The sequence below is a fragment of the Primulina huaijiensis genome, chromosome 9 (assembly GCF_012295235.1).
Source record: "Primulina huaijiensis isolate GDHJ02 chromosome 9, ASM1229523v2, whole genome shotgun sequence".
In the NCBI taxonomy this organism is placed as follows: domain Eukaryota; kingdom Viridiplantae; phylum Streptophyta; class Magnoliopsida; order Lamiales; family Gesneriaceae; genus Primulina; species Primulina huaijiensis.
The window spans coordinates 2,434,576-2,446,604 of NC_133314.1; the positions used below are offsets into that span (position 1 = coordinate 2,434,576).

The window sequence follows — 12,029 nt, forward strand, 5'->3', positions numbered from 1 at the left end:
ATATTTTCATTTCATTATAATATAAATATTTTTCCTGAAAAATTAAATATAATAATTATCATTTTAATTAACTTTAGTTGTCAAATTGTGAAAATTTCAAATCATCTATATAAATCGAAAGACTCCTTAGGGACATATATTTAAAATTTTATTATCATAAGACATATATGAAAATTGTATTCTATATAATTTTTATTTTATTAACTTTAATTTTCTAACATAATTTAGTCTCAGGTTGATGGGTCAATGACCAAGAATGTCAATAAATGCTAATATTAATCACGATTTAAATTTCACAACCATTATTTCTCTTTATAATTTGTTTGAAACTCACAAAGACTATAACTTATTGTAATTGTTGTTTGGATTATTTGTAAATTGCTAAGGACTTAAGATCGAGAAGTTTGATATTTTCTTGAAATTGCATTTGGGATCATAGTTTTGGCAATTGAACGTGGGTAACTGCAAAAGGAAGATAGATCAGTTTATTTAATTTACTTGTTTGATTGTCTTTTTTTTTTCAAATGTTATGTCATCCATTTTTTCTTATTGTACTTACTATTTACTTCTATGATATATATTTAGTGAGATGCTGTAATGATAGTAGATGATTGAGGTCAAAATATAAATTTGAATTGGCATATGTTGTATTATTTATATTTTGCATGTCATTTCATCTTCATCTAAATTATTATTATTAACTGTTGGGGTGCAATAATTGTCCCTGCTTGGTAGAGCGATCGAACCGTGGTGCTTGAGCTGCTGTGTGGTTTAAAAGATTTGAGTTGCACCATTACCACTACCTATAGTTTTTGGTAAAGCGGCAAGCGCTCGGTCCTACAATTGGTATCAGAGCCAAGGTCACGGCTTCGATTCTCATTTATTGCAAGGAGTGAAATTATTGATAGGGAGATTGTTGGGTGCAATAATTATCCCTGCTTGGTAGAGCGGTCGAACCGTGGTGCTTGAGCTGTTGTGCGGTTTAAAAGATTTGAGCTGCACCATTACCACCAGCTATAGCTTTTGGTAAAGCGGTAAACACTCGGTCCTACAATTGGTATCAGAGCCAAGGTCACAGGTTCGATTCCCATTGATTGCAAGGAGTGCAATTATTGGGAGAGAGATTGTTGGGTGCAATAATTGTCCCTGCTTGATAGAGTGATCGAACCGTGGTGCTTGAGCTGTTGTGCGGTTTAAAAGATTTGAGTTTCACCATTACCACTAGCTATAATTTTTGGTAAAGCGGCAAGCGCTCGGTCCTACATTAACTTTTATTGACAGTAAATGCATAAAAATAACAACATACTTATCAATAGAAATGAATAAATCTATATGAATTTATAAAAAGATAATTGGACGATATACACTATTAGCACAATAAAAATGGATAGTTTACAGTAATAAGAAAATTAAATAATATCTGGATATAATAAAATGAGTAAAATGAGTAGAAAGGGGAAAAATATTGATAAATACAAATGAAAAAAAGAAGAAAGAGGTACTTCAGCTCATATCGATAGATAACGAAAGAACAACTCCAAAAAATGGAAAATCACAATTGTGGTCTTGTAAATTGAACTTTCTCTATTTTTAGTCAATGAATTTGCACTTTAATAATATAACTTGCATGTTTTTCATTCTAAAAATAAAAATTCATTATAATACGACCAAAAATGAAAAAAATGCTACTAAAAATACAAATTCATTGTTAACGTTACCAAAAATAAAAAATTGCAAATTGCAGGACTCTCCTTAAACATAACCTATTTTTCTATTTATAGGCCGTTTGTATGTATTCATTTTCAAAGTTTATTTATTATTTCTGAATAAAGAAAATAACAATAATTTCTTAGCCTAGCAATAAAAAATCAAGATATACGGATATTTTAGCCCACACACTTGAAAACAATAAATTGTGCGACTCTCCCCTTTACTTCACTTCTATTTTTTGTGCGTGGTTGCATACATTTTCTTGCACACAGCAATAATAAAGAAATTTAAAGGATGGAATCCAAAGCCAAAACACGATCACAACTCCAAGAAAAAGAAGCACAAGCTGCCCTGGTGGATATATGGAAGTATGTATTTGCTTTCACTCCAATGGCAGTACTAAAATGTGCTATAGAACTTCAAATATCTGAGACCGTTGAATCACATGGAGGATACATCACGCTCCCCGAGCTATCCGTCGCCTTGCACTGCTCCCCCTCTTCCCTCCACCGTATCATGAGATACTTGATCCACCACGGTTTCTTCAAGGAAACTCGGATCATTCGAGACCAAGAATCATCAGTCTGCTACACCCAAACGCCACATTCTCGATTGCTTTTGAAAGATGGCATGGCTGCTTTCATCCTGCTCCAGAGCAGCCCCGTGATGCTCGCCCCGTGGCATGGCCTAAGCGGACGTGCTATGCTGAAAGGTGCTTGTCCGTTTGAGGCCGCACACGGCGGGCTCGACTTATGGAAATATGCGGCAGCAAATCCTGATTATAGTAAATTAATCAATGATGCGATGGCATGCCATGCGAGGTTGGCTGTTTCAGCAATCGTTTATCAGTATCCTGAGGCGTTCGAGGGGATCAGTTCTTTGGTGGACGTTGGTGGTGGGGATGGGACGGCCCTTAACGCCTTGGTGAAGGCTTGTCCGTGGATTCGAGGGGTTAACTACGATCTCCCGCATGTCATTTCTGTCGCACCGCATCGTCAAGGTGTGGAGCATGTTGGTGGCGACATGTTCAAAATGGTTCCCAAGGGCGATGCCGCTTTTCTTATGGTACGTTTCTCCAACATATACATTTATTGATATAAATGACAAGTTGCATGTATGTATAAAATATAAATAGGCGGTGTAAACCACTAATTAAAACGTTTATATTCTTGAATATATATATATATATAGTGGGTGTTACACGATTGGAGCGACGACGAATGCATTCAAATACTGCGAAATTGTATGGAAGCAATTCCTAGGGACAAGGGGAAGGTGATCATCGTGGAGGCGGTGGTCGAAGTAGGTGAAGGGGTTGATGAGTATAGCGAGATTCGTTTGGCGTTGGACATGGTGATGATGGCTTACACGGAGAAAGGAAAAGAAAGAACTTGGGAAGAATGGGGATGCTTGTTGAACGAGGTTGGCTTTACAAAATACACAGAGAAACGCATTGAAGATGTTTTATCTGTTATAGAAGCTTACCCATGATGGATCTTGAAATGGCCATCCTCATTGTACAATTTGGTCAAAAATGTGTGATGTCATAAATTGTATTGTTGTGGTGAATTCACATGCACGAAATGCAATAATGATGTTGTTATTCATATGTTTTATTTTCTTAAAATAGCTTCTTCTTCTTCTTTTCCCTTTTAACGGTGAAATGTCACTCAATCTCAAAAATCACTTCGCATTGTGCTCATGGTTTTCTATCTAAAATTAGTAAAGAGCATATTCAACAAACACTAAAAAAAATTCTTGCATTTTGATCTTATATATTTGTCTCTTGCGATTTTTGTCATATATGTTACGCCATCGGCTCATACCCGCGTGACTACAAAATGAGCCCATATAGCAACTATTTCCTCATCGTTTTACAAAAATGATCAACTCAAGTTGCTATAGAAGTCCATTGTAGACCCATTATAAATCTTTAATTTTTACCATGTTCGATAAGAGATATCATAATCATTGGGTCTACTGGCATGGCTGCTGGTCAGTTTATGGACCTCGAGGGTGGACCAAATGCAGTTGACTTTGTCCAAGAAAAGAAGTTTGGTGATGATATTCTGGAAGCACGATCAGGGACGGAGATTAAGGATGGCGAATCATTGAATTGTTCGTCGATTTTCTGGATCGTTTGGAGTCTACAGCTGTTATGGATCACTTAAAGGCCCATTAATATTGTCTTAGCCCATACTTTTCCTAATTTCATTGATAAAAGCTTCAAAAATTCTAATTGCACTTTTTTTAGGATAAATAATTGATACATTATTATAAACATTAGAAATAAAGTTAGTAAAATGTCGGCATGAGCATTGAATGATGTAGGGACAAAGTTATTAACACATTTTGCAGGCAAAATGTTGACGAAGGAAATTTCGTGGAAAGATGGAAGACGCGTTTTATACGCGTCTTCACACAGTCAAGGGGCTCTATAAATAGAGCTCTCCACTTTCATTTTGAAATCATCTCTTCTTCGAGTTTTATTTCATCTAATAGCATTTAAGTGCTTAGTTCTATAATATTTGTGAGGTGTTTTGTTCTCCTGTATTAAGAGAGTGTGTGTTCTCTTTGGAAACACAGTGAGTGGGTTGTACACCGTAAAATATTATAGTGGAAATTCTTTTCATCTTGTCCGTGGTTTTTACCTTAATAATTTTTAGGGGTCTTCCACGTAAATCTCGGTGTCTAGTTTATTCTTTATTTTCGGGTTTATTATCTCAAATTCTGCACGTAGGACCAACAAGTTGTATCAGAGCCTTGGTTTAAATTTCTTAAAATTCTGAGTATGCTCTGTGGTTGCAGCCTAGACTGATCTTCCACATCAGAAAAGATTTTTTGAGATTTTTTATTTAAGGCGGAATTATTTTGTTCAGTCTACTAAAATTGTTGTAGACATAATGGCAGGAAGGTACGATATAGCAAAGTTCAATGGAAGCAATTTTATGCTGTGGAAAATAAAGATACAAACAGTTTTAAGAAAGGAGAATTGCTTGGTGGCTATTGGAGATAGACCGGTGGAGATTACAGATGATGAAAAGTGGAATGAGATGAATGACGACGTTGTTGCCAATCTACACTTGGCTATAGCAGACGAAGTTTTGGCAAGTATCTCTGAGATAAAAACAGCCAAAGTTATCTGGGATACTCTGACAAAAATGTACGAGGTCAAGTCCCTACACAACATGATTTTCCTAAAGAGAAGGCTTTATACTCTTCGGATGGCGGAATCTTCATCGATGACCGACCATATCAACACACTGAATACTCTATTTGCTAAACTCACTTCCATGGGGCATAAAATAGGGGAAAATGAACGCGCGGAGCTTTTACTTCAAAGTCTACCAGATTCATATGATCAACTTATCATCAACATAACCAACAATATTCTTATGGAATTTCTAAAATTCGACGATGTCTTAACTGCGGTTCTCTGAGAAGAAAGTCGACGCAAGAATAAGGAAGATAGGTTGGTAACCTCGAAGCAGGTAGAGGCTTTACCGATGATAAGAGGAAGATTCATGGACCGTGACTCGTGGGAGCCAAAGACGAGGTAGATCAAAATCGAGAAGTGAGAAGAAAAATATTTACTGCTTTAAATGTGGCGGTAAAGGGCACTTCAAGAAAGAGTGTACGAGTATCGACAAGAGTTCTCAAGGAAATGTGGCCAGTACTTCAGACAGTGGTGAAATATTATTGAGCGAAGCAGCAATAGTTGCAGAAGGCAGACACAAATTTTGTGACACATGGATTATGGATTCAGGAGCGACGTGGCACATGACGTCTCGGAGAGAATGGTTTGATCATTATGAACCAGTCTCAGGAGGATCTGTATTCATGGAAAATGATCATGCCTTGGAAATCGCTGGGGTCGGTACTATCAAAATTAAAATGTTTGATGGCACCATTCGCACCATACAGGAGGTACGACATGTGAAAGGACTGACGAAGAATCTTTTGTCCTCGGGGCAATTGGATGATATCGGGTGCAAAACTCGGATCGAGAACGGGATCATGAAAATTGTGAAGGGTGCGCTTGTGGTTATGAAGGCGAAAAAGGTCGCTGCAAATCTGTATGTATTTTTGGGAGAAAAACACAAGGAGGCAGAACTAGCTGTTGCATCAAATGGTTCAGGAGAAGAATTAACAGTATTATGGCATAGAAAGCTCGGGCATACGTCAGAACGGGGGTTGAAAAATCTCTCAGAACGGAAGCTGCTGCCAGGACTTACAAAAGTGTCACTACCTTTTTGTGAGCATTGTGTTACCAGTAAACAACACAGAATAAAGTTTGACACTTCTACTGCCAGGAGCAAAAGCATATTGGAGCTGATTCATTCGGATGTTTGGCAAGCACCGGTTGTATCCCTTGGAGGAGCGAGATACTTTGTCTCATTCATTGATGATTTCTCTAGGAGATTTGGGGGTATCCAATCAAGAAGAAATCAGATGTTTTCCAGATCTTCAAATATTTCAAAGCGCGGGTTGAACTTGATTCTGAGAAGAAAATCAAGTGTCTGAGGACTGACAATGGAGGAGAATATACCAGGGATGAATTTGATGCATTTTGTCAACATGAGGGCATCAAAAGACAATTCACGACGGCATACACACCTCAATAGAATGGAGTGGCGGAGCGGATGAACAGGACCTTGTTGGACAGAACAAGAGCTATGTTGAGGACTGCGGGTCTAGACAAGTCATTTTAGGCGGAAGCAGTCAAAACTGCTTGTTATATTATCAATCGTTCCCTTCAGTGGCGATTGATCTGAAGACTCCGATGGAGATGTGGACCGTAAAACCGACAGATTATTCTCATTTGCATACATTTGGAAGTCCGATGTACGTTCTGTACAATGAGCAAGAAACATCGAAGCTGGATTCGAAATCCAGAAAATGTATCTTCTTGGGTTATGCTGATGGAGTAAAGGGGTTTTGCTTGTGGGATCCTACTGTTCACAAGCTTGTCATCAGCAGGGATGTTATCTTCGAGGAAGATAAAGTAAAGGGAGACAAAGGCACACCGAATTCAGAAACTACTATATTTCAGGTGGAAAATAAGATGGACGAAGGTCAATTTTCTTGTGAAGCAGTACCAGAGCACGAAGAACAAGAACAAGTTGAGTCTGAAGTTTCCAATGTGATGCAGTCAACTCGAGACAGAAGACCACCAGGTTGGCTTTCAGATTATGTCACTAAAAGCAATATTGCATATTGTCTATTATCAGATGATAGTGAGCGAGTTTCCACGAGGCTACTCAAAGCTCGGATGTATCCTTATGGATGATAGCAATGCAAGAAGAATTGGAGGCATTAGACAGGAATAAAACTTGGGATCTTGTTACACTACCACGAGAAAAGAAAGCCATTGGAAACAGATGGGTCTATAAGATCAAGCGTGATGGCAATAACCAAGTGGAGCGGTATCGTGCTAGATTGGTGGTAAAAAGGGTATGCTCAGAAAGAAGGCATTGACTTCAATGAGATATTTTCTCATGTGGTTCGGTTTACAACAGTCAGAGTAGTGTTGACATTGTGTGCGGTGTTTGACCTACATCTAGAACAGCTAGATGTGAAAACGGCGTTTCTTCATGGAGATTTTGAAGAAGAAATCTATATGCTCCAGCCAGAAGGTTTTGCGGAAAAAGGCAAAGAGAACTTGGTTTGCATGTTGAACAAATCTCTGTACGGTCTCAAACAGGCGCCGAGGTGTTGGTACAAGAGATTTGATTCTTATATCATGAGTCTTGGATACAACAGACTGAGTGCAGACCCTTGTACGTATTTCAAGAGGTCTGGTGATGATTATATTATTTTGCTGTTGTATGTGGACGACATGTTGGTAGCATGCCCCAACAAAGATCATATCCAAGGATTGAAGGTACAGTTGTCTAGGGAATTTGATATGAAGACTTGGGACCAGCAAACAAGATTCTAGGGATGCAAGTTCACCGAGACAGAAGTAACAGAAAGATTTGGCTTTCCCAGAAAAATTATTTGAAGAAAGTCTTGCAACGCTTCAACATGCAAGATAGTAAGCCAATTTCGACTCATCTTCCTGTTAACTTCAAGTTATCCTCTGAAATGTGTCATAGCAGTGAAGCAGAGAGGATGGAGATGTCTCGAGTACTATATGCATCAGCAGTGGAGAGTTTGATGTTCGCCATGATCTGTACAAGACCGGACATTGCTCAAGCAGTTGAAGCAGTTAGTCGGTATATGGTGAATCCTGGACGAGAGCATTGGAGCACTGTTAAGAGGATCCGTAGATACATTAAGGGTACCTCGAATGCTGCATTATGTTATGGAGGATCGGATTTTACACTCAGGGGCTAGGTGATTCTGATAAGAGGAAATCTACTACTGGTTATGTGTTTATACTTGCAGGAAGAGCAGTAAGCTGGGTTTCAAAACTGCAGACAATTGTGGCGTTATCTACAACGGATGCAGAATATATGGCAGCTACTCAAGCTTGCAAAGAGGCAATATGGATTAAAAGGTTGTTGGAAGAGATCGGGCACAAACAAGAGAAATTTTTTTTGTTTTGTGACAGTCAAAGTGCCTTGCACATTGCAAGGAATCCGGCCTTTCATTCCAGGACTAAACACATTGGAGTTCAATTTCACTTTGTGCGGGAAGTAGTAGAGGAAAGAAGCGTGGATATGCAGAAGATCGATACAAAGGATAACATAGCTGATTTTTTGACCAAGCCAGTGAACATTGCAAAGTTTGAGTGGTGTAGATTCTCAAGTGGTCTAGCAGAAACGTAAGCAGCAGACAATGGCAAGATTGAAAAGATGTGTGAAGATGTGTTTGGTTCTCAATCAAATCTCCAAGTGGGAGAAATGTCGGCATGAGCATTGAATGATGTAGGGACAAAGTTATTAACACGTTTTGCAGGCAAAATTTTGAAGAAGGAAATTTCGTGGAAAGATGGAAGACGCATTTTATACGCGTTTTAACACGGTCAAGGGGCTCTATAAATAGAGCTCTCCCCTTTCATTTTGAAATCATCCATTCTTCGAGTTTTCTCTCATCTAATAGCATTTAAGTGCTTAGCTCTTTAATATTTGTGAGGTGTTTTGTTCTCCTGTATTAAGAAAGTGTGTGTTCTTTTTGGAAACACAGTGAGTGGGTTGTACACCGTAAAATAGTATAGTGGAAATTCTTTTCATCTTGCCCGTGATTTTTACCTTAATAATTTTTAGGGGTTTTCCACGTAAATCTCATTGTCCAGTTTATTATTTATTTGCGGGTTTATTATCTCAAATTCTGCACGTGGGACCAACATAAAACTCATATGATATACTTTAACTTTCACCATATCATTTGTATCATTACTATATTGTAAACCAAGACATATGTTTTTTTGAAGGAAAAAAACTATTTTTGGAATATTTCAGCAAATTTTCAAACTTATAATTTGCATATATTAATATTTAGTAATATTTCTTCTATTTTTTTCCTAATATAACTATATTTATTTTGAGATCTTGCGATTAACAAACTATTGGAAATATAACAAGTCGTTAATATAAACACTCTTTATGTAAGAATAAAATTGAAAAGTTGTTTATTTAATTGATATTTCCAATGAATTTATTATATAAAAAAACAGGTTTATATAATTGAAATGAAGGTAGTATATAAAATAAGTAACAATAATTTCATTTCTTTTCATACTAACTTCCCTGTTATTATAACTTTTATATTATATTTGTTTGTCATACAATAAGCTTCTCATAATATTAAGCGCGATAATTGTTTGTGATGAGTAGAGTAATTGAAACGTAGTGTTTGAGTTGTTGTACGATTTAAAAGATTTGAGTACACAATTACCATTAGCTATAAGCACTCGGTCCTCAATTGGTATCAGAGTCAATGTCACATGTTCGATTCTCATTGATTGCAAGGGGTGCAATTACTGTGAGAGAAATTGTTGAGGTGCAATAATTATCTCTGCTGGGTAGAATAATTGAAACGTAGTGTTTGATCTCTCGTATGGTTCAAACAGCTGTAGTTTTTAGTAAAACGAAAAACACTTAGATCCTACGCACAACCTTCATACGAATTATCTCAGTGAGACAGATTTCCAACCCGACCTGGTTAACGAGAAAATATTATTTTTATGTCAAAAATATCACTTTTTTTGTAAATATAGTTCATATCAATATGTCTCACAAATACAGATATGTAAAACCATCTGAACGTACTCATATTAGATATATGCATTCCGAAATTTTTTTATTTGTAAGTGTTGGCATTTTGTTTTACAGATTAATATTACTATACATGTACAACAATTCATGAAACCGATCACTATTTAGAGGTCAGATTCAACGTGGATAGAATTATGGAATAAATATGAGTGTTTAGTTTTTGATCTTTTCATTTCCCATTATATCATGGTAATCAGAGATTGATTAAATTATAAATTGATCGACTGATAGACGGACCACTTCGAGGAAAGAATTGGAATAACATAAGTTGAGTGGGGTGTGAGACCCGAAGGTCTCGCGCATATGCGCGAGCTGTGCGAGAAGCTTTTTGCGCGGACAGAACTTTGCGCGCACATGCACGGCTTGACGGCGCGCATATGCGCGAAGAGGTGCATTGCCATATTTCTTGAATACGGCAACTACCAAACACTCCTCGGCACTGCTCTGTGGAATGCTTCCCTCCACAAGTGCTACAGTAGGGTCCTGTATAACTCTGACCCTGACCGGTCTGCCTCGAGCCACTCGAACTGGATGAGCTACTTCCAGATTTCTTGAATTGCTTCCCCCTAGCTCTCAGGAAGTCTTTCTTTCCACTACCACTGCTGCTCTCAAATCGGGGAGGGGGTGGCTGTGGTCAAGGTGCTGAAGGCACGAACGAAGCTCCTTTCTGTCTCATCAGACCGGCTTCGGCTCCTTTAGCTCGGTTCAATGCATCAGTAAAATTGTTTGGCCTCTCGGTATTCACCAAGGTAAAGATTTCCGGATTCAGGCCATTTATAAACTGGTCCGCAACGGCCTCATCATGTTCAGCTACGTGGGGAGCAAACCGCAACAGTGAAGAGAATTTGGCCACAAATTCCTCAATATTCAGCTGGCCCTGTCTCAAATTGGCAAATTCCGCTCCCTTGTCTTTCCTGTACGACACTGGAAAGAACCTCTGATAAAATTCAGTTCTAAACACATTCCAGGTAATAGCCGTACCTCGATGTTCCAATGCCTTCTTTGTTGTAATCCACCAGTTCTTTGCAATGTCGTGTAACTGGTGCCATATCAGTTTCACTTTCCGCTCATCAGTGTAGTCCAGGGACTCAAACAGCATTTCAATATCGTCCAACCAACTCTCACAATCCACGGAAGTCTCAGTACCCTTCAGAGTCGGCGGATGGAAAGACTGAAATCTCTTTAATAGTGTCTCCATCGGAGTAGCTGTAACATCCATCGGAGGATTTGAAGTACTACCATGTTCTGGTATTCTTCGAGGAGGCATATCTGATTAACAAAAGGATTATTAACCCCAACCAACCATTCTGTTTCAGTCCTCCTCCGATCATCTTACTGCTGATCTAGAATCGGTGCTGCTTTGTTCTCAATAAACATATTACCATATCAAATCAGATAATTCAAGTAACATGTATTAAAGCAGTAAGACATGCTAGCAATCAAAGGCAGGAAATAAAACTCAATCTACCCCGCTCACTTCTTCTTCTATCTCAATCTAAAGGATCTATCGCTCTGATACCACCTGTTGTGGGGACCCGGATGCTAATCATGTTCTTAATCGTCATTGGGACTAATTAATCAATTATAATAAACATGGTCTAAATTTTTTTTTTTAATATAATATCAAATGCGGAACGTAATGGAATCACTCTACTATACATATCAGTATAAAGGTAAAATACAAGTCTTGTACTATATACAATCATTTACAAACTAAGGCTCAACTACTAAATATCAAGTGTTCAACCCTATCTCAGATCAAGTCCGTAGTCTCCACTCTAATCACTATCTCTCTCTTCATCTCCTCGACCCTGAACCTGTCCCACCTGTTGTCATGCACACATACAAACACGACAACAGCCGGATAACTCCGGTGAGAACAAATCCCAGTATAAATCAACGAAACATGCAATCATATAATTAATATAAAGCATGAAGCAGATATCAGATATATATCAAAATCTGAAACATAATTAATATCAAACTATCAATCATACTCGTGACTCCACGGCTCAGACTAGACTCAATCCTAGTCTAGGGATCCCGGTTTCCAGACGATGGTATTCCTATATCGACCAACAGTAATAGAAGAAACTC

General features: G+C 38.1%; 1 protein-coding gene across 1 annotated transcript; it reads left to right on the forward strand.

The window, feature by feature from the left end:
• Positions 1 to 1,947: 1,947 nt before the first annotated feature.
• LOC140985073 (flavonoid 4'-O-methyltransferase 3-like) lies at positions 1,948 to 3,319 on the forward strand. Its single transcript, XM_073452818.1, has 2 exons — positions 1,948 to 2,775; positions 2,902 to 3,319. The coding sequence occupies exons 1-2, from the start codon at positions 2,005 to 2,007 to the stop codon at positions 3,199 to 3,201; spliced, it is 1,071 nt and encodes a 356-aa protein (XP_073308919.1). The 5' UTR covers positions 1,948 to 2,004; the 3' UTR covers positions 3,202 to 3,319.
• Positions 3,320 to 12,029: the final 8,710 nt, after the last annotated feature.